This window comes from Papaver somniferum, chromosome 5, assembly GCF_003573695.1.
Source record: "Papaver somniferum cultivar HN1 chromosome 5, ASM357369v1, whole genome shotgun sequence".
Classification (NCBI taxonomy): domain Eukaryota; kingdom Viridiplantae; phylum Streptophyta; class Magnoliopsida; order Ranunculales; family Papaveraceae; genus Papaver; species Papaver somniferum.
In genome coordinates this window covers 111,487,332-111,511,738 of record NC_039362.1, presented here as the reverse complement: position 1 = coordinate 111,511,738, position 24,407 = coordinate 111,487,332, and the positions used below count along the sequence as shown (strand labels likewise).

The following is a 24,407-nucleotide window of genomic DNA, read 5'->3' as shown; positions in this document are numbered from 1 at the left end:
GGATAAAAATACCAGTATGAGGAAAGAATACTTGCAAAAACTTCTTGAAAAGCTTTTTCCACAAGGAAAATAGGAAAGAGAATTCATAAACAAAGTCAACCAGTTACTTGCCCCATTTCAAGTTATATACAAATGGGGTGACGCCATTCCTGAATTCAGGTGGTGTAGAATGCAGAGAATTTCTCATGCAAATTCTTTGGTTGACATTTGTGACCAGACTTAGGAGTAAAATCAGTGATAAAACTCAGAATCCGCTGGTCTCTTTTTCTTATGACGCAGAAATGGCTTTTTCTGATAAATGGTTCCTTTACCAATCTTACAGGAAATCTTTTTATCAACTTCAAGAGAGTTGGTAGTTGGAACAATTTGTACATCATTAGAACATGATTTGACTGGTACAAAACTTTTGTCGGAACGATTCAATTCTTCTATGGAATTAAGCTTTTCTACGAATTTTAAAACATTTTCAAACGCTCTAAATAGATCATTGTCGATTGATCCTTTATGATAGTATTCCTCAAAGAGAATAAGAGTAATTCTCGTGAGGGTCCATACCATTGAGCATTGATCATGTTTTCTTTGACGATTCTCTTTAGAGAAATTTTTGAATTTTTCTTTAGACTGTTTCTTCACATCTAGATTTTCCGATATTCTAGATGGCATAAGATTATCATGAGAAACCGTAGGTCTGAAAAATAATCTCTGAACAATATTTAAGAAACTCTGGTGTGCGTTACAGATGCCATGAGAAAGCCTCCCAAAGAGATTTCCCATAGGGATAGACTTTTGAGGATCGAACAAACACAAACTTATAAGGTTTAAGGTGTTTTCCTGCTCTGATACCAATTGAAAAAGCGGGGGTCTAACAACCTCACCCAATATTTCGATTAGCAATCTGTATGGACTAACTCCAATATACTTTCTGGAGAATCAACTAGACAGTCAGACTCAATATAGATAAAAGTATATCAAAGAGTTAATATCTCAATCTCTCGATTTGATCTTTACTCAAGCAAATGGAAATCTGCGAGTCTTTATCAAATACTAGAGAGATAAAATTGGATGGTACCAAAGACCAATATCCAAGTGTCAATCAATTTAAATCAACAACCAAAGGTTGGATATTCTAATTGATTGATCTTAACGCACAAACTGTGATATTTAAATTATATAACAAAATATAATGCGGAATAGAAATAATTCAGACACCAGAAATTTTGTTAACGAGGAAACCGCAAATGCAGAAAACCCTCGGGACCTAGCCCAGATTGAACACCACACTGTATTAAGCCGCTACATACACTAGCCTACTACAAACTAACTTCGGTCTGGACTGTAGTTGAGCCCCAATCAATATCACATTGATTCAAGGTAGAAGTGCTTTCCTTACATCTCTGATCCCAACAAGATACTACGCACTTGATTCCCTTAGCTGATCTCACCCACAACCAAGAGTTGCTACGACCCAAAGTCGAAGACTTTAATAAACAAATTTGTATCACACAAAAAAGTCTATGATGATAGATAAATTTGTCTCCCACAGATAAACCTAAGAGTTTTGTTCCGTCTTTTGATAAAATCAAGGTGAACAGGAACCAATTGATAACCCAGACTCATATTCCTGAAGAACAGTCTAGAATTATCAATCACCTCACAATAATCTAAATCGTATGGTAGCGAAACTAGATATTGTGGAATCACAAACGATGAGACGAAGATGTTTGTGATTTATTTTTATCTTTCCCTATCGGAGATATAATCTCAAGTCAATTATTCAACTGAACTCGTACGATAGAAAATGGCAAGATCAGATCGCTCAACTACAAGTAGTTTCGTCTGGTTTCACAATCCCAATGAAGTCTTTTAGTCGTTAACCTATAAGGTCTCGAGAAGAAACCTAAGGTTAAAGGAGAACCGACTCTAGCAAAACCAACTAGTATCACACAGGAGGTGTGGGGATTGGGTTTTCCAGTTGCTAGATGTCTCCTTTATATAGTTTTCAAATCAGGGTTTGCAATCTTAGTTAACTTGGTAACAAAGCATTCAATATTCACCGTTAGATGAAAAACCTGATTTAACCAAGCTAATATGTTTCAACCGTTAGATCAAAACTTAGCTTGTCACACACAAATGAAATGTATTTCATTTAGGTTTGAGTAACCGTACCTAAACGTGTACACTTAGTTGGTTCACAAATAGTTAACCAATGGTTAGACGTATGAGTACTTTCATATTAACCGTATTCATCTTCTTCACATAACTAGTTCAAATGACTCATAAGAACTAGTTGAAGAGTTTTTGCTTAGGTCTTTATGAATAGAAACAATTGAAACAAAATCGGTTTGATTCACTTGAATCAATTCATGAACAATATAATCACGGTTTTCAAAGATTGCATTCCTTATTGATTTATTGTTTAAGTTCATGAACTTCCGATTTGAGAAATATAACCAGCTTGGGTACGCGTACGGGTACGTGTACCATAGCTACCGGATTTGAGTTTAGAAACTCAGCAGAAATTTTCGGTTCGAAAACTTCCGTGGGTACGCGTACGGGTATGCGTACCTAAGGTGACTGGTTTAACAGTTTGCAAACTTACAAACTCAGCAGAAATTTTCGGTTCGAAAACTTCCGCTGGTACGCGTACCCAACCTGTCTCCTTTACCAGTACTGTATGCACACATATGCACACACTTGGTTTCCGACACATGGATTTATACACTAATGTGCGAACACACTATATATGCTTATATCCATAGTTGGTTACGTAATCTCAACTCTACATTTCAATCATTGAAAAATTCTTCTATAATGTTATAATAGTCGCTATTCACTAATATCGTCATCAAGGCTATTTTCAAGATTGAAACGTCATCATGACTTTCGTCACGGGTTAAGATGAAAAGTGGTTAAAGCGAAAGCTTACCAACACATATTTCGAGAAAAAGATAGGCGAGTAAACTCGGCTCGAAATAGCAAATGTGTATGTATGAAAACTATCATACTTATAAGACGTTGTCTCAAGAGTAGGAGATAGAGTAGATAGACTTTTGAGTGATAGATAAGTTCAAGTCTCCACATACCTTTTAGTCGGATGAAGTTCCACTGGTTCCTTGAGTAGTTCTTCTTCTTTGTAAGATGATCGCCATGGAGTCTGGAGCTCAACCACACTAAATTGTCCTAAACCGAGACTTAGCTATAAGTAGTCTAGAAATCAAGACATATAGTTTTGACGACTAAACTTGACAAACATGCTTGAGATAGAAACGCATGCGAGTTCGAACGAGCAATGCTCTAACAGTATCCCTTTGGGTGGAACAACGGTCCATTGTAAAATACAACGTTGCTATACCTCAGAAAGTGGCGGTTTTCTCTAGCATCCTTATAAGGGTCAAACACAACCTCTTTGGTAGTCATCGCGTCAAGATCCAATCTCATATCTGTCAGTCGACGATTGTTATCGGGTTTCGGAATATTGTTGAACTCGTATTTCTTAGCTCTAGGCTCATCGGGATCAGAAATGTTTTTTTTATCTTCAAGAATTTGTAGTTCATGAACAATGTTGGGAAGTGTTCATAAGCCCACACCTATGCCAATGTGGAATGATGCATATAAGAAGCAGTAAATTTTGTTTCTATTAATAAGGGTACATGTTAACAATATATATATAAGAACATAAGTTTAAAAACAAAATTACCTGGAGTAGAGTGAAATTCCCGACAAATTGGTTGGTAACAGCCTTAGAGTCCCTTCTCATCTCCGCCATCAAATGTGCCATTACCACGACAAACTTCTTCCAACGGATCCAAGTATTGTAGGTGGTTTGCGCTCGCCCTGTTCCCACTAGTGTTAGGGAATACCTTAGTGCCCAAGATGAATAACAGGTACGCAACAGTTGTATAATGAATTTGTGCAGGGTTCCATCCATCCTTATTTTGTCTCTCCTTGGTCCTTTCAAATCTCTCCTTAAGCATCTTCAGCTCGATTGTCTTTGTCCTACTTTTCTTGGATACATAGAAGCTTTCCACAAAATTTCCGTAGTCACAACCAAACAACTCATTAGTCAAAGCGTGTAACTTTGACCATTCTAGGTCCAGACACTTATCTCCTTCTGCAACTGATTTGCCGGTAACCCATAAGCCTAGAATGTTCTGAGCATTATCAGGGATCAAGGTCATCTCCCCAAACGGGAAGTTCATGGTATCAGTTTCACCATGATACCTCTCGACGAAGCAATTGACTGTCACAGAATCATACTTCGCATAATTTTCAACCAAAGGATATAGACCTGAGTCCTTTACTAATTTCCGGACCTATTTACATTCCTTATTCAAAGGCTAATCATTCACGGCTTGGTGTCGGCAAACACGCACAACTTTTTTATGATCCTTTATTTAGGAGACAATACAATTAAGAGATTTTACATAAGTACAAAACAATACATATGCACGCGATAAAATTTTTTACATAGGTTTGATAGATAGTACGAACCCACGTGTCCTTGTAGCCAAATAGTTGTACCAGATCATCAGTTTCACCCCAAAATTTATCACCACCAAGATCAGGTATCATGTCATCAGAATGAGGAAGGTGCGAACCTTTTATTTTGACTACTTTATTCTTCTCTTGATCCCCTTCACCTTGTATCGGTTGTTGACTTGTCCCACCATCTTCCTCAAAAACTACGGTTTGGGTTGCTAATTGACTTGGCTCACCCTCTTCCCCTTCAACCTCATTATGTTCCTCCTCGGCTTCCTCTTCATCATGCTCATCGTACTCAACTGTTCCAGTATGTTCACGGAGAGTTTTCTACGATCACCACCACTCTCCCAAATTTTCCCTCTTGTAGAGCCTGCCCCCAAACGCTTGCTGCGACCTTGTTCTTTCCCTTGAGGAGGCAGAGACTTAGGAGTACCAAGATCGTTCTTCTTTCTTTTCTTAATGCCAGCATCTTTAGCTTTTCCTTTCTTATTTTCCTAGGATTTAGCCCTATATCAAAAGAAACGCGAAATAAATATAAGACAACTCACATTCATATCTGATGTCGGCATAGATATACTGAATAACGACATAAAATCATAAATGCCGGTATTGATTAACGAAATACCGTCCATGCCGAGACCAAAAAACGGCATTGTAATTTAAAAATAAACTATGCCGGGACATGAAGCCGGCATTGTCGACATTTATTCGACAATGCCGGTAGTCTTAGGTAATTCCTAGGTTATTACTGTATACCAAAAGAGCACTGCCGGCATAGGCGAAAAAATCTAAAACAATGCCATAACTCTGTATCGACATGGTATTCATCCTATTTTCAATGCCGGTAGTCTTAGGTAATTCCTAGGCTATTCATGTATACCAAAAGAGCACTGCCGGCATAGGCGAAAAAATTTAAAACAATGTCGTAATAAAGTACCGACATGGTATTCATCCTAATTTTAATGTCGGGAAACATTCAGTTTCAGGTGATTTTAGTTTTGTAGACGGCATAATATTCATACTAAATTCAATGCCGAAACCAGTTACCGACATTGTATCCGTAGTAACTTTAATGTCGGTATTGACTGTAACTCAACTGTTTGAGTTAGGGTTCGAGATTCTAACCTAAACCCACCGCCTTAAATCGATCAAAACACTTACAGAACAGTTCAGAATCACTTCCCTTCTCTTAGAAGTCATTTGTTCGAGAATTTGATGGTCTGAATCCTCTTCTTCTTCCCCTTTTTCTTCTTCAAGAGCAATCTGATTGATCATTTCTTCTTGTTTCTGTTGAGCTATTGATTTTGATTTTGATTGCGGATTGAGATTGGGTTTCTTTCGTGGCGTCATGATTATAGATTCGGGTAATCGACGAAGATATTTATGAATCGACGATGAAGATTTTTTTTCTTCAAAACCCTAAACCTAGAGGAGTGCCAGAATAGATGGGGTGGTATGTTTTGGTTTTTTGATTTTAAGCTTTAAGATTTTTATTTTGTGGGAAGGATAGTATGGTCTTTTCATAATGTTTTCAATTAACCAAAGGATATTTTAGTATTTCCACCCCAAAAAACACCCCTTAGCAGACACTATTGAATGGGGATAGTAATTCATATCCCCCAATTAATATAAGTATCCCCAATTGCGCATTCTAAGAAAATTCCATTAATGTGCATGTATTACAAAGATTTTTAATTCTGTTTATAGAATAGAAAAAAGCCTAATAGACACAACAACATCTTAGTAAATAAATATTGATTTTAAATTATTACTATTAGATAAATAAAGAGTATTATATTGACTAGTTGGAAGCCTAACAAGCTAAGCTCCAACAACGTACTACTACATTAATCGAACAGGTTGCCGTGCTAGTTTACCAGCGAGCCTCATGGATAACCTAACCAAGGGAGCCGAAGCGGATGAGGGCTAAAATTGTTTCACAAAGGGGCAAGCTAACTCTACCTTCTATATTAATTCCTGCAATATGCCATTGGGGACTGGAATCTGGGATCTCCTGAAACGCATGAAACTTTGGAAAATTTTGGTTTTAAGTTTTAAGTTTAACAAACGAACAAAAAAAAAAAGTGGAAGTAATGTTCACGGTGCTTTTTTTAAAAACGGAATGCATTCGTTTTTCAGAGTTTGTTTTTTTTCTTTTTCTTTTTTGCCTTGTTTATTTTCATTCGTGGCTCGGCCGTTTCAAACAGTGGCAATGTGGTCGCTCGACGGAACAAAAAAAGTAAAAGAAAAAAAATAAATGCCACAAAGATACGCATAAGCAACACTTATTACTAGTTGGTAAATAAACATTTTTCCACCGTTAACTGATTCATCTTCCACTTTGATGTTTCTCAGACTCTCATTAAATAATCTTTAATTCCTCCATTCTCTCTTGTCAATATCTCTCTCTTTTTTGAATTACAGTTGAAAATACTGTTAGCTGAGATTCTGATTAACAAGTGATACTTAATCAGAGACTGAGAGACAGAGAGATTTAAATAACTGTATAGTGTGAGAATTTTAATAAAGTGTTGATTTGATTGATTCATTTTGATAAAATGAATAACAAAGATACAGAAGAAGTTGAGATTGAGAGAGAAATGGAGGATGTTGTACAGAAGAAGCATATTGTGCGGCCTCAATTGAATTTAAGAGGTGCTGAGATTCAAGGAAATTATGAAGAAAAAGATCCAACTATCTTATTACCAAATCAATCTGATGATATTTCTCATCTAGCTCTAGACATTGGAGGTAATTAACTAACTAATCAACTCATTAATCAGGAACCATTATATTTTCATATCATTTCTTGATCTCTAGGGTTTTGTGTTTTGTTTGTGTTCGATAGGATCATTGATTAAGTTAGTATACTTTTCAAGACATGATCAAGATCGTTCTAAGAAATCACCAAAGCATACAGTTGGGAGTTCTAGTTTTAATAGGAGGAACATGTTATCTGCTAGTTCTTCTGGTGGTGGGAGGCTGCATTTTGTCAACTTTGAAACACAGAAGATTAATGAGTGTTTGGAATTCATTTCTTCTAAGCAACTTCATCTTGGTTCTTCTGAAATGTCTTCCGGAAATTCTGCAACTATTAAGGTAATTTCTATGCCAAGAATTTACTTCTAAACAGTACATTTTTGGAGGTTTATTATGTTTGCCAGTGAGAAAATACTGTAATATAAGATGTAAATCATGGTATGCGGATTTACTTGCAAATTGATATTATAATAGAATTGTCGTAGTTGACTTGTATCGATGCTTAACGTATGTGAGAACTATTAACTGAGCTTATGAGCAGGCAACAGGTGGCGGGGCGTTTAAGTTTGCTGATTTGTTCAAAGAGAAACTTGGGGTTAGCATTGATAAGGAAGATGAGATGGATGCTTTGGTGGCTGGAGCAAATTTTTTGTTGAAGGTGGATTCACTTTTCTTTTCTTTTTTGGTTATGCATGGGCTTATCATCGATGACATTAGATTGTTGACTGATTATGGCATGACATGCGAAACAACCGTAGCCTTTATTTTCAGTCGAGACTTATCCATGTCTTTAAATGCATCATCTCTTTTTCTAAGATTTTTGGTATATCAGGGAAGTATTGTAGAGAGAACAACAAAGTCCATAGTATTGTAGGGAAGTTCGGCAGATTGGTATGCCATCTAATGTCTTTAATGCACTTTTTATCAGGCGATTTCTCATGAAGCTTTCACACATGTTGGGGGACAGAAAGAATTTGTGCAGATTGACCATGATGACTTGTACCCCTATCTTCTTGTTAATATCGGCTCTGGCGTTAGTATAATAAAGGTAACAACAGAGTCCTACTTTGTGACCATTAGCCTAGCAAGGTTCAATATTTGAAAATCTAATCATTCTGCCAAACCTGAGCTGGATTTTAGGTGGATGGAGATGGTACGTTTGAGCGGGTTAGTGGGACAAACGTTGGAGGTGGTACTTTTTGGGGATTGGGAAAGCTTTTGACAAAGTGTCAAAGGTTCGTTGGGTTTGGTCTTACTATACTTGTCCTTAATCTTGTCCTCTGAATATAAACTTTCAATTTATTCCTCACATGCATCTGTCATCCAGTTTTGATGAGTTGCTTGAGATGAGTCAGCGAGGTGATATTAAAGCTGTAGACATGTTTGTTGGAGACATCTATGGTGGTATGGACTATTCCAAGGTATCTTTATTTATTGTTCTTTATTCTAGTCTCTTCTCTTGTTACCTTGTTGGTTTAGCAAGTATGTGCTCTTCAAATGTATCTTAGCTCATAATAGAGATATGGTATGCATGGGAATCAAATTGTTGAAATTGCAGAACTCAAGATGATGTTTAGTTCCAAAAATTACATCATATGCCTGAAAACAGATTTGACAAGCAAGTTTGTAATGCAATTCTCCTATTCCAGTTGATGACAATGGAAGTTATCAGGAATTTAAAGTGCTTGATAGGTTTGCCTCTGCAAAAATAGTTGTTCTGGCTATCTGCTGGTGGACTCGTTAGGACCTATGTGACCGTAACCACTGAACTAAATGTGGACACACTCTTTGACTTTCAGTGGTAAGGTGAAAGTACAAAACTTGTGATTAGACTACACTACAATTGTTGATAGGATCTTAGATACACACCAGGTTTGAACTTCAAAGCTCTACTAGTCACTGCAAATGTTAGCTGGTATAAGATTTTTTATTTTGGATTCCAGCATTCAGTTTTCATGTTCCTTTTCAGAATCATTAAGCATATTCTTATTTGGTTATTCCTTTGACGGTTGTAGATTGGTCTGTCAGCAACAAATATTGCTTCTAGCTTTGGGAAGGCAATTTCTGAAAATAAGGAGCTCGACGACTACAGGCCTGAAGATCTCACCTTATCTCTCTTGAGAATGATATCGTACAATATTGGGCAGGTGAGTTTCAGCTAATCAAATTTCTTGTATGTAACATTTTGGCTTTCTTTTGTTATATAAATCTATAGTCAGATCTTTTTGTTTCTCTCTAAAGTAATTTAATAATTCTTGGTCATTCTCTTTCACATGCAGTATTTATGAGCTTGCTAGATTCTGATTAATGGTAATTTTGATTGGACGTTTGGACAGTAGATCGCTTACTTGAATGCATTTAGGTTTGGGATCAAGCAGATATTTTTTGGAGGTTTTTTTATTCGGGGTCATGCTTATACCATGAATACTATCTCCAATGCGTTCAATTACTGGTAATACATGAATTTGTATAACATGCTACATTATACTGTTGGCTTCTGTAACATGCCAGGAACCCAAGTTATTGCCCGTACTTACCCAGTTAATATGTATTATATATTCTCCATTGTGTACTGATGTAGTGCATCTTCTATACAATATTTTCATTTAGGTCAAAGGGTGAGGCACAAGCTATGTTTTTACGGCATGAGGGGTTTCTAGGAGCTTTGGGTGCATTCCTGAGCTCTGAAAAGCACGGTCTGGATGACTTAATGCCACACCAGCTAGTAGAGCGATTTCCAATGGGCGCACCTTATGTGGGAGGAAGGATCCATGGTCCACCTATTAGAGATCTAAATGAGAAGGCAAGTACAATAAAAAATCATATATTTGAGCATGATACTAGTTACAGAAATGCAAAAACCTGTCTACATATAGATAACCTCATCCCTACCAATGCATGGATGATCTATCCTTGAAATAAGTTTTTGTTTCGCCAAAAAGAATAGAATGTCTGGACATCCAAAGCATTGCAAAGAGGAAGTGAGAGAACAACAAGCAGCTCCAAGTGGTTTGATGACCGAGCTCAGAAGTGACGTGGCAGCAACTAAAAAGCTCGTAACACAGCCACTGGATAGTGCAATTAGTATATGGAATCAATTCTGTTTATTTTTTTATTTTTTTCTACTTGTTATATCTGATAAGTTTGAGTAGTGGATCCAAAGCATGTAAGAACCCTATGTCACAAATGTATGTAGCTGAGCGAACTGAAATCTGACTGACCATTTTTTTGTAGATTACATGGATGAAAAAATTTGTCCAGAAAGGAACTGAGATTATTGCACCGGTACCCATTGTTTTAAAGGGAATCAGGGGTCCTGAAGGCTTGTCACATTCTTCCTCGAAAGGAGACGCTTTAAACGTTGGAGTTCTTCATGTCGTACCGACACTCTAGGTGTTTCCATTATTGGCTGATCCTAAAACGTGCGTCACATCTCATTCTTTATCATATCTTATTTGTATTGAAATAAGTACATATTTCCACTTCGACTAGATCAACTGCGAACAACGCCTCCTACTCTTCGCTTTTCCTTAAGTTCTTATGTTGTAATCCTCTCCTTCTCTAGTATCCTATTGTCAATAACCTCTGCTAGGCACTTCATCAGTTTGTAAAGGTAAAGATTGAAGAAGAACAACATAGATAAGTCTTAGCTGCATTTGTATTTGTGGTGGTGATAAGTAACCCATCACAATATTATTTATTTGGATTAGCCTTTGTAAGCATGGAACTCCTAACACCATATCAATCTCTTGTCTACAGGTATGACCCTAACACTTTTGATCTCTCAGATCAAACAGAACTAAAGTGAGTAGTGCATTTGTTCTGTCTACTTGTTTGACTATCTCTCAACTGCTTTGATGACTGTAATCATTAATGTAATGCCTATCTTATGATTGTAACAAAACCTCTCTGTAGGTATTGGTTGACCATCCTATCAGAAGTTTTGCCCGACCTTGTTGATAAGGTAAGCATCTATATGCTTGTGAGTTGGATGTCAAATGTGTGTGTGTGTGTGTGTGTGTGCATGTATTAGAGAGGAAAACTAGCACTGTTAAAAGGCATACGAAGTTCTCTAAATCATCTTCCAGAGATAGAGTACTAAAGATTCTGAGTATAAATTTATGATGCGAAGTTTTCAGTGTGCTCGAACAACTGCATTGCTAGATGACTGTTTTCGATTTTATTTTCTTAATCTTATTACATTTAGAGGCTATCCTAAGAATGTTATTTTAACAGTCCGGGCTTTTTTGTGTGCATCATGGCAGGCGGTAGCAAGTGAAGGTGGAACAGACATTGCTAGAAGAAAGGGTGACGGCTTTGCACATGCATTCTCAGCTCATTTGGCTAGGTAACTTGCAGTAACATAAATAATTTCTGGCATAACTTGGCAAATAACATGTTTATGCACAGCTTCTACAAAAGTAGTAACTATTTATTGTATAACTCTCATGTTTATGATTGCTGACCACTAATTTCAGTTATTTTTGCATTAAAAAAATAGATTGATGGAAGAGCCTGCTGCTTACGGGAAGCTGGGACTTGCAACTCTTCTGGAGTTAAGAGAAGATTGCTTGAGGGAGTTTCAGTTTGTTGATGCGTATAAAACCATAAAACTGAGGTAGAAGTGAACAAGATGAAATGTTTCTTTTGATGCTTTTACATAGCATGATTTCCCGAGCCTCACCATGTTCTCCCTATGTGGCAGAGAAAATGAAGCATCACTTGTAGTTTTCCCTGACCTTTTAATGGAGCTCGATAGTATGACTGAGGTATGTCCAGTGGTGACTTACTACTCTACCTAACAAGAGTTGCTAGATATTGAATATCTCCTTTAGAGGTGATTGACCTGCGCGCTATTGACTAGTGGGGTCCTGTAATCTGCAGGAGAATCGATTACATTCTGTAATTGAAGGTGTTCTTGCTGCAAATATATTTGATTGGGGATCACGTGCATGTGTGGACCTGTATCATAATGGAAGCATTATTGAAATATATGAGTCGCAACAAAATGTGTCGGCCTTGGCGTGTAAGTAGCGTATATCACCATATATTGGAGCTTGTTTAAAGTTGCTGGAATCTGACTATCCGAGTTCTTATGCTTTCAGGTGGATGACTTCGATATATTTAGGGACAGAGTGCTAGGCTCTGCTACCGAGAAACCTAAGCCACATAGGAGAGCATTGCTATTTGTGGACAACTCTGGTGCCGATATTGTTCTTGGAATGCTTCCACTAGCTCGGGAACTCCTACACCGTGGAACTGAGGTGAGTTCGTTTGTCTCTATGACCCAATTCTGAAAAGTAGTGCTTAATCTGTTTTTGTTGAACAGTTAGGCTTTTTATATCTTATTTTAGGTTGTTCTGGTCGGAAACTCCCTTCCTGCCCTAAATGATGTGACTGCGATGGAACTTCTTGAAATTGTTACCGAGGCTTCAAAGGTCTGTTTCTAAGAATACGTAACATTTACTTCAGTTGTTATATATTCTCATGGAGTCCTTTTCAAGGATTCACTTCTCAATTTATTACCCTTGTAAGAATTTTTTTGGGCATATGATCTCTATTTGATCATCTAGCCTCTCCTATAGTTCTTCTTCTTCTTCTTCTTTAGTGATGTTAACAAACCTATCATATTAATCCGCCTCCCACAGTACTGTGATATTCTGCGGAAAGCCGCTGAAGCAGGGGGCCTGCTCATGGATACAATGGCAACAAGTATACCATCAGTGCCTCTAACGGTTATTGAGAGTGGATGTGGAGGTCCATGCATAGACTTCCGCCAAGTTAGCTCAGAGCTTGCTGCCGCTGCTAATGATGCAGATCTGGTAAACTTTTACTACCATTTCTTGAAATCTTTGTCAAGCTTAACTTGACTTGCACATCTTTCTTCTTAAGATTTACAAGTCTAAAGCAACGGCAAATAGATAAACACTGTTCCAATATAGATGTCATCCTAAAACTTGGCTTACTTGAGTTCGTCAGATTATCTTGGAAGGAATGGGTCGTGCTATTCACACCAACTTCAATGCTCACTTTAAATGTGATGCTCTGAAGGTGAATATCTATTCTGAAATATTTTCTTTTAAATTCATCACTAGAGTAGTTCTCGAGTCTGCCGTTACATTAAAATGAATTGATCTGTTATTTCAGCTTGCAATGGTGAAGAACCAAAGGTTAGCAGAGAAACTATTGAAAGGAAGTATATACGACTGTGTCTGCCGATTTGAACCAGCTGACTGAAACTAGTATAATTTATTATTATTCTTTAAATTCTCTACTTAATACAATGTAGACACGTTGTAAAGATTTTAGTGACACGATTAATATACAGAAAATGTTAGCCATTTTTTTGAACAATCCAGCATTGTTATTCTGTACTTCAGCAGTAATATTGTTCTTTGACAATTATGGTCAGTGGGTGAATGTTACCCAATTGGCACGAAGGTCAACAAAACTAGCCTCGGGTTTATCTGTTTTAGCCCATTACGCTCCCAAGTCCCTCCCAATATAACAACCTCATCCTATCCATTCCTCTTCCATTCCTTCTTGCTCTCTCTCTCTCTCTCTCTCTCTCGACCTTTCAAGGCTCAGTAAAAATGGCTTCCACTCTTTCGGCTATCACTCTTCGCACTCCTGCACTAACCTCTGCTTTTCCTACATCCTCATCTTCGACGTTTCCCCAACAAACACCAGATTTCCCTTCCCGAAACTCCAAATTGTCCCGGAAAGCCACATTTCTACCACCAATCAATGCTGTGGCCTCAGAGAAGATTGAAAAGATAGGGACTGAACTCAAAAACCTGACCTTAGAAGAAGCTCGCGGACTTGTAGATTGGTTACAAGAGGAACTTGGTGTTTCTGCAGCTGCATTTGCTCCTGCTGCCGTCGCCGTAGCTCCTGGAGCTGGAGCTGAGGCACCAGCTGTTGTTGAGGAGAAAACTGAGTTTGATGTGGTTATTGACGAAGTTCCAAGTAGTGCAAGGATTTCTACAATTAAAGCTGTTAGAGCATTAACAAGTTTGGCATTGAAAGAAGCTAAGGAATTGATTGAAGGACTTCCTAAGAAATTCAAAGAAGCCGTGTCAAAAGAAGAAGCTGACGATGCTAAAAAACAGCTTGAAGAAGCCGGAGCTAAGGTTTCCATTGTTTAGAATGAATAGTTGAGATGTTGAGGTGAATCTCACCTTGTCTTTTTTTTTTTTTGCTCAACAGATTTTCTTTCTATTTTTATCCCCTCGTTATCCTTTTTTTTTACAGATTTAATGTGTTTAGTTGTTGATGTTATAATTCATTTTGAGGTAGAATTTCACAGTTCAGTCATGCGACTCATGTGTCTGTTTCTTCTCAATCGTAGCATTACATTCGAGAAATTTTGAACTTAGATGATCTAGGTATGAAAACTCAATGACCTGACCATGGTGATAATGTGTGACGTGTCGAAGTGTCACTTGTATTAGGTTTGTGTGGGACTAAAACTGAAGAAGAGATTGCGATTGATGAGAGAGAGAGATGGGAAATTCACAGGCCTTTAGGTTATGCCAAGACTAATGCTGGTTATAGTCATAGCCCATAGAATTCGGTCAGCTATGGTAGCTGAAACCTTCACAAGAGTAGCTCCCCAGCAAGTTCTTTTCCATCGTCTCCACCTTCATGTTTGTTCTCATCCTCTTTGGATCCCCTCTTAGACAAAAATCCTTTTATGGAATCGTTTATCAATCTCATCCTGAAACAAAGTAGCAACATATATTACATATTATCAAAGAAATTCCCGTGGGAGTAACCGAGTAAATTTAAATGCGACTATCAACAAATTCAAATTTCTAAACTTACTCCGTATAATTTCTTTGTTGCATTCTTTCCAAATGGTCCACTAAACAGCAAATAGTTCATACCTCCATATTCTTCTCACAATCTTCTTGCTCTTCGTAGTATCCATTCCCACATATTACTATTAGCTCTGATATCGCCTAAGAAAACCCTCTCAACTCCAAAATTATCCAAAAAATATCTGCGCAAACTCCTTTCTTCTTTCCAATATAAGTGAAAGATTTTAGAGATGAATAAGAAGTAAAATCTTTATTAAAGTTTTTGATAAAAGAATTACAGAGGGAGACAAAGCCTATATAAGGATGTTACAAGACAGACTGTCTCTGACAGTTTCAGTTATTAACAATAATAGAATGAAAGTAAAGTGTGTGATATGCACACTGACATACAGATAAGACTTTCTATTACACTGACTCAGATAGACTCAGATAGTCATTCAGACATAGTGTTATTCAGACATTCTGAATATTTACAACCCCCCTCAAGCTGATACTGATTTAAGCAGAGTAGCTTGCCAGCCAAAGAAAGAAACACACAATGAACCAATACCTTAGTAAACAAATCAGCAAGTTGATTTTCTGAAGAAACATAACTGACTTACAGAAATCCAGAACTCACTATTTCTCTGATAAAATGATAATCAATCTCTATGTGTTTGGTTCTTGCATGAAAAACTGGGTTGGTTGCCAGACTATTAGCAGAGATGTTATCACAGAACAAAGATAATGGCATATTCAGAGAAACATCAAGTTCAGTTAAGAGGAATGAAAGCCATACCACCTCAGCTGCAGCAAAAGCTAGAGACTTGTATTTTGCTTTTGTTGATGATTTGGATATAGTAGGCTGCTTCTTTGAAGACCATGATACTAAGGATGAGCCTAAAAAGACACACATGCCAGAAGTAGATCTTCTAGTATCAGGGCACCCTACCCAATCTGAATCTGAATATGCAGAGATGGAACTAATATCACCAGCTGAAAGCAAAACTCCAGTTCCAATAGTACCTTTTAAGTACCTAAGTATCCTCTTAACTAACAACAAATGTTCATCAGTTGGAGATTGCATGAATTGTGCAACATAATTCACACTATAACAGATGTCAGGCCTTGTCATGGTTAGATATTGCAGAGCACCTACCATTCTTCTATACTCAGTTGCATCTGATAAGAGAGTACCAGTAGATACAAATAGTCTTGAACCCTTTGTAACTGGTGTCTTAGAAGGCTTGTAGTTAAGAAGATCATATTTCTGCAACAATTATACAATATACTTCTTCTGAGTCAACAAGATGAGAGTTGTTCTGAAAGACCGCCTCTATTCCCAAGAAGTAATGTATTGAACCCAGATCTTTTACTAAATAAATGTTCTTAAGAAAAGAAACAATCTTATCACTTAGTACTGAAGAAGAACATGTTAAGATAATGTCATCCACATAAAGTAGAATGACATCCATTGTAGTAGCAGTTTGATAGAGAAATATTGAATGATCACATTCTGATCTGGAAAAGCCAAACTCTATTAAAGATCCACAAAATCTCTCAAACCAGGCCCTTGGTGCCTGTTTGAGTCCATACAAGCTTTTCTTGAGCTTACATACATAGGTTGGATGCTGAGGATCTTCAAAACCTTTAGCCTGAACCATATAAACATCCTCATCAAGAAAACCATGTAAAAAGGCATTACTAATGTCCAATTGCCTAATAGACCACTTTCTTGAGAGTACTAATGTAAGAATAACTCTGACAGTTGTTGCTTTTACTACTGGACTGAATATCTCAAAAAAATCCACTTTATCAAGCTGATTGTAGCCTTTTGCTACAAGTCTAGCCTTAAATCTTTATATAGTACCATCTGCCCTCAATTTGATCTTATATACCCATTTATTTCCAAGTACATTGTAGCTTGAATAATTTGGTACTAAAATCCAAGTGCCATTCTCAAGTAAGGATATATACTCATCCTGTATTGCTTGCAACCATTCAGGGTGTTTGACTGCAGTTTTGAAAGATTTAAGCTATAATAATGCCGATGTAGCTGCTTGAAAAACAGAATGAAGAGGATACTTAATCAAACAATGAGAAACAAAGTCAGAAGGTAGTGGTTTTGACTTTGATATTCCAGCTTTTGATCTGGTAGTAATACTAGAAACTGGAGCACTAGTAGTTGCAGAATTATCAGAAGTAGTTTCATCTTGTGAAGAAATAATGTTGTCAGAATTGACAGTAAGCTCAGATGTTGCTGTGGAAGTTGTGTCAAAAGGAAAATGGGCTTCATCAAAGTTAACATGAACTGATATATATATATATGGTATATATAAGTGTGAGGCCCATCTAACTGGAATAAAGAAGAATTAAGAAGTCTGCTTTAGGCCCATCTAAAGCATCCAAACAATCAAAAGAAGGAATAAATGTTCTGTCCAAACACGAAGAATACAGTGATATAGATATAGAAGAACTGGAAGAAATTTTTCATTCATCAAATTCTGGTAATATTAACAACAATTCTGATGACATTAATAAAATATCTTTTGGAAAAAATAAATATACACCGACAGTTCCTACTAGAAATTATTACCCTAGACCAACACTGGTAGATTTACAACTGGAAGAGGATTATAATTGGAATCAGACTTCGTTTGATGGAAGATCCATAGTTGAGTGGAACATAGATGGTATGACAGAATACCAAATAGTAAATATCATAAGACAAATGTCGATGTATGCTTCTGCTTCTAGACTCATTAAAAACCTAGAAAAACAAATTGTTGAATCCATAGTTACTGGCTTTACTGGCCAACTTAAAGGATGGTGGGATTTCCATATGTCCGACCAGGCAAAATATAGCATTTATATGGCAAAGAAACCAATCAAGCTAGAAGATGGTACTGAATACTCTCAGGAAGATATTGTTAGTACCCTACTTTATACCATTGGCCTGCACTTTGTAGGAAGTAATAGCCAACAAATGGAAAGATCTAGGGAATTACTTATTAATCTTAAATGTCCTACCCTCTCCAATTATAGATGGTACAAGGATGTATTCTTCTCAAAATTGTTTAGCAGAGAAGATTGTTCCTCTAATTCTGATTTTTGGAAAGAGAAATTCGTCTCAGGATTACCCCCTCTGTTTGCTGAAAGGGTTAGAAATAGACTAAAATCAAAAAATATTCAACAACGTATTGAGTATGGCGAATATACTTTTGGCCAACTATCTTCCGAAATTGTATGTGATGGTTTAACTTTATGCTCAGACATAAAGCTACATAGACAAATACAAAAGAATAAATTATCTAACAAGCAAGAGTTAGGTGATTTTTGTGAGCAATTTGGATACACTAATACACCATCCGCATTATTATCTAGGAAGAAAGGTACTCGACAACCTTCCCATAACAATCCTAAGACTACTAGATATCCTAATAGGTATCCGTTGAAATCTAAACGACCCAATTTTAGGAAAAACAACAATAAGACACAATAATTAAATAAAAATACTAATAAGTCACTTCCGGTCTGTTACAAGTGTGGAAAAATTGGGCATTATAGTAATAAGTGTCGTACAAAACAAAAAATAAATGAGCTTAATCTAGACGAAGGTCTCAAACGTCAATTAGAACAAGTCCTCTTAATGGACTCCGATCTATCTGAAGAGGATGAATCATCCTCCTCAGAAAATGATTCAGGGACAATTTCAGGATTGGAGGATGATGAATGTACAGATGGTTGTTCTTGTAAAAATTGTTTTCATAAACAAATATCTAGTCTAGGAATTAATGTCCTCACCAATGAAGAAAATTTTATATTAGAGTTAATTGATAAAATTGAAAATCCAGAATCAAAGCGAATAGCTTTAGAAAAATATATTGAAGTAGCTAAAAGAGCACCAAAACAAGAGAAAATCGAAACTTCTTACAAACCTTATAGTTTTAAGGAAATAATGGCAAGAGTAGAAAATCATCACATTAAAAAAGAACCATCAGTCAATGATCTTAGGGCAGAAGTTAATCAGGTTAAAGAAGAATTAAGAAGTCTTAAGCAAAGAGTCCAGATATTGGAACTTCATAAACCAGTAGACTGTGAGTATGACTCACAAGAAGAAAACTCTTTTGATGAAATTTTACAAAACTACCAGGCTCATATTACTACACATATAGATAAACCATAATCACCTACTAATAACAAGGATATCGAAAACATGCAATTCATTAATATAATAGATAAAGTAATCACTCAAAAGTGGTACACCTTAGTCACCCTAATCATAGGAAAAGAATACCGTTTCGAAACTATGGCACTCATAGATTCGGGTGCAGATCTAAACTGCTTAAATGAAGGATTAGTTCCCACAAAGTATTTTAGCAAAACAACCCAAGTTCTTAATACCGCAGATGGAAACAAATTGATAATTAATTACAAATTATCTGATGCTGCGGTGTGTAATAATGGTATTTGTCTAGCGACACCATTTATCATGGTAAAGAATTTATCTCAATCCTGCATATTAGGGACTCCATTCTTGAATATGTTATACCCGTTAAGTATTAACAATACGGGCATTGAAGCCCTCATTCAGGGACATAAAATTATTTGAATTTGTCTCTGAACCTAGGCAAAAATTTATTAACCAGGTTCAAGAAAAAATCAAGCACAAAGAAAATTTTTTGTTCTTCTTAAAAGAGGAGATTCAATATAAGCAAATAGAAGAGAAACTAAATTGCCCAAAACTCCAAAAACAAATCAATGATTTTAATGATCTTCTAGTGAAAGAAGTTTGTGCTGAAATCCCAAATGCATTCTGGGAAAGAAAACAACATATAGTAGAATTACCTTATGAACCAGATTTTTCTGAAAAAATGATTCCAACAAAAGCCAGACCAATTCAAATGAACAATAGATTATTAGAAATATGTAAATCTGAAATTCAAGATTTACTAGATAAAGGTTTGATTAGAAAAAGTTACTCTCCTTGGAGTTGTCCTGCATTTTATGTAGAAAAAGCAGCTGAATTAGAAAGAGGAGTTCCGAGATTAGTCATCAACTATAAGCCTTTGAATAAAGCATTAAGATGGATTAGGTATCCAATTCCTAATAAAAAAGATCTTTTAGATAGATTACATAATGCTGTCATATTTTCAAAATTTGACTTAAAGTCAGGATATTGGCAAATTCAAATCGCAGAAAAAGACAAGTATAAAACTGCATTTACGGTTCCCTTTGGACATTATGAATGGAATGTTATGCCATTTGGTTTAAAAAATGCTCCATCAGAATTTCAACATATTATGAATAACATATTTAATTCTTATTCAACTTTTACAATTGTATACATTGATGATGTATTAATATATTCTGAATCAATTGAGCAACATTTTAAACACTTATCAATATTCCTCAAAATAGTAAAACAGGCCGGATTAGTGGTATCTGCAAAAAAGATGAAAATATTTCAAACCCAGGTTAGATTCCTTGGTCACAATATTAATAAAGGTACTATAATACCTATAGAACGGGCTATATCCTTTGCTGATAAATTTCCTGATGAAATCAAGGATAAAAAACAATTACAAAGATTCTTAGGAAGCTTAAATTATATAGCAGATTTTTATAAGGATTTAGCTAAGGATAGCAAACCTCTATATGCAAGATTACGGAAAAACCCTGCTAATTGGAGCAGTGAGCATACAACTGCTGTTATAAAAATCAAAGCTAAAGCTAAAAATTGCCATGCCTAACTATAGCGAATCCAACCAGCCTACAAAATAGTTGAGACTGATGCTTCAGATGTCGGATATGGAGGAATCCTTAAACAAAGGATTCATAATAAAGAGCAATTAGTAAGATATACCTCAGGTGTATGGAAATCGGCACAACAAAATTACTCAACCATTAAAAAAGAAATATTGGCAATAATTCATTGTGTTACTAAATTTGAAAGTGATTTGTTAAACCAGGAATTTCTTATTAGAGTGGATTGTCAGGCAGCTAAGGAAGTATTGGTAAAGGATGTTAAAAATTTAGCCTCTCGGCAAATTTTTGCAAGATGGCAAGCCATTTTATCAGCGTTTGATTTCAAATTGAATATATAAAAGGTGAAACTAATTCTCTACCTGATTTCTTGACTCGTGAATTTTTGCAGGGGAAGCATGGACTGCCAGATAACTAGGGGAAAGGCTCCTCAATTTTCTTACCCATCTCCTAATAAAAGGAACAAAAGTAATCCTATTATGATTAAAGGAAACCCAAATAAGGGAAAACAATATTCTTCTTCAGAAGAAAAGTCGGCATTTATAATGTCCACATCAATACCGCTTTTAGCGGTGAAACAGAACATGCTAACAGAGATCCTGCAGAAGTTGCAAGCATGTACTTAAAAGAGCATATTTTACCACATTATGGTAAAACTAGAGAGTTTTATGAAACAATACTCATAGAGACAGGATCTATCCTTTTAACACATAACACGGCCAACAGTAATGGTAATGGTCCTCCTGCGTTCTCCAAGCTTGTTATTCTTAAGGTATTATCATACCGAGATTGGGGAATGAACCCTCATGGGTTAAAAAAATTCAATGATCACCCCCATATCAAACCGAGATCATATTCTTATACTGATTATATTAAAGCATGGACACATATTTTTTGCTATCAAACTCAGAGATTCTCTCATTCCTGGTATATTGGTTTAAACTCAATACAATCAAAGAGCTACCAAATTGGTTCAGAGCATGGCTAAGTATCTGGGGGCCATGCCCGGAGATTTTACCTGCATATATTGTAGATATGTTAAATAAGTTTATCAAGGCTAATAGCCAATCTTATGATATAGAAGATTAATGCAGTGGTTCTTTATACTGTATGAAATCCCATGGATTCTAAGATGGAATTATTCGATTCCACAAGATAATGATCCTGATTGGGATTATATCCCTTATTTAGAAAGGCAATTATATATCAAATGGTGGGATAGATATAATGCAGCACATCTACAACCATCTACATTTAACATGCAGTTTGTTGCAGCTCAGCTTATGGTATCGGCATCAACCACCTCAATGCCGATGGAATTCTCAACCCACATACTCGCACTAAAGCATAGGCACGGGGACTTGTCAAAGGAAGAATTTAAGAAGCATTTTGGAGGCACTTGATAACGAAGATTTGGGTTCCCAACCGTCCTCGTCAAAAACCTTTGAGGAAGAAGAGATAAAATCGGAAAATACAGAAGACCTAAATGCAAATGGTGATGATTGCTTTGGAATGATTTAGGGTTTAAATGGTTCGAAGAAGATAGGAAAATTCTAATTATTTTCTGGCAAAAAAAAAAAAAAAAATTTGGTCAACTTTTCATCAACAGGAAGCAGGATCGACTCCACTATTCATCAAGGACACGTATTTGCTTCAAAATAGTAAAAGTGAAAAGGTTTAATATTTTCCAAAAAAGAAAAAAGGTAAATCTTATCTAAGATTTCCACCTTAGATATGTCTTCCACTTGTCTACCACTTATAGGTTGTTGTAATTATAGATAGGATTCTCAAAAAAGAAAATCTCATCTCTTTTGTTTCTTGCAAACTTTCCCCTATATAAATACCCGTTAAGGGAAAGGGAAAGGGCAAGTTTTTAGTTCTCAAGAGTCATTGTCTATAAGTTTGAGAGTGAAAGTTTCTGAGTGTTTCCTGCTTTGAGAGTGATAGTTTGTGAGTGTTTTCATGTTCTAAGTGTGAGTTTGAAGTTGTTTGGTGTGCTATCTATTAAGGAATAAAAGACTACTTTGTAAGTATCTCTACCCGTTATCTATGTTTTAAATTTCTTTTAATTATGAAGATTCCTTTTAATTTTCTAAATTATCTTTCAATCACTATTTATATTTATTAGTTTCGACTAATATATATATATATATATATATGTTTTCTTTCTAACCATGTCATAACATTTATATCCTTTGTGAATCTGTACCCTAAAAATACACACTTTACAGACTTAGGACTCAATTTATCAGCTCTATAAGGTTCTAGATTTGGGTAACAACAACATCCAAAAACTCTAAAGAATGAGTAATCTGGTAATGTGTTGAATACGATTTCATATGGAGATTGAAAACGTATAACCTTAGTGGGAAAGTCTATTTATAATGTAGGTTGCAGTCAAAAAGGAATCATACCGGAAATGCTTAGGAAGAGAAGCCTGAAAAGATAGAGTATTCCCCATTTATGTAATGTGCCTGTGCTTTCTTTCTGCCAATTCATTTTGTTGATGAATGTGAGGACAATATGCTCTTAAGACAATCCCTTGTTGATCTAGAAAATCCTTAAACTGCCCTTTGACTAACTCCAAAGCATTGTCACATTGAAAGAACTTAATAGTACAAGATAACATATTTTCTGATGTTGCTTTGAAATGTTGAAAGCAAGACAAACTTTCATCTCTGCTCTTTAAAGGATAAATCCAATGATATCTTGAGTAATCATCCACAAATAAGATATAATACTTGAAACCCAAAGAAGAAACAACTGGAGTTGGACCCCAAATATCACAGTGGACTAAATGTAATGGTGAAGAAGTAGTTCTTTTGGAATTATAGAATGGCAATTTATGATTCTTACCTTGTTGACAAGCCTCACACAAACACGTATTTGTTGATGCAATTGGGAGAGAAGAAGTACTTGCAACCTTCTTAAGAACCAAATCAGATGTATGACCCAATCTATTGTGCCAGAGAGAGGTTTTTGATGAAGAAGTACTTGCTGTTAGAGCAAATGAAATGAGACCTTCCATAGGATATAAATTGTTCTTAATTTTTCCTTCAGCTAGAAGTTTCCTAGTCTTCACACATTTGATTTCATAGCCCCAATCAAAAAACTCCACTGAAACCTTATTATCCTTAGTGAATTTAGCAATGGAGAGAAGATTTTGTTTGATAGTAGGCGCATATAGAACATCGTCAAGATGGAATGGGGTTGAATTTGTATCAAGAATAATATTACCTGTTTTCTCAATAGGTAACAATGTACCATCTCCTACCATGACTTTATCTGATCCATCATATAGTTTAGTCTTCTCCAAAAGTTTTTCATTATTTGTCAAATGACTGGTAGCACCAGAATCAGGTAACCATACTGAAGCAACATTCTGATCTGAATTAGAGATTGAAACATAATTAACTTGTATTGAAGCAAAAGCCTGTTGAAGAGTATTAGAAGCACCATCAGTTTCAGATTTATCTTTCTTTGTAGGACCAGTTGAGGCTTTATTAGGAATATACCTAAAACGACACCTATTTGTTGTGTGTCCTGTCTTCTTACAAATTTGACATTATACTTCACTAAAATCATGGATAATAGATT

At 36.0% G+C, this 24,407-nt stretch overlaps 1 protein-coding gene and 1 pseudogene across 1 annotated transcript; both read left to right on the top strand.

Moving 5' to 3' along the window:
- Positions 1-6,869: 6,869 nt before the first annotated feature.
- LOC113282421 lies at positions 6,870-13,583 on the top strand (annotated as a pseudogene).
- Positions 13,584-13,772: 189 nt separating this feature from the next.
- Positions 13,773-14,564, top strand: LOC113282422 (50S ribosomal protein L12, chloroplastic-like). Its single transcript, XM_026531416.1, has one exon. It carries the CDS (start codon positions 13,836-13,838, stop codon positions 14,388-14,390), a length of 555 nt encoding a protein of 184 aa, XP_026387201.1. The 5' UTR covers positions 13,773-13,835; the 3' UTR covers positions 14,391-14,564.
- The last annotated feature ends 9,843 nt before the right edge of the window (positions 14,565-24,407 follow it).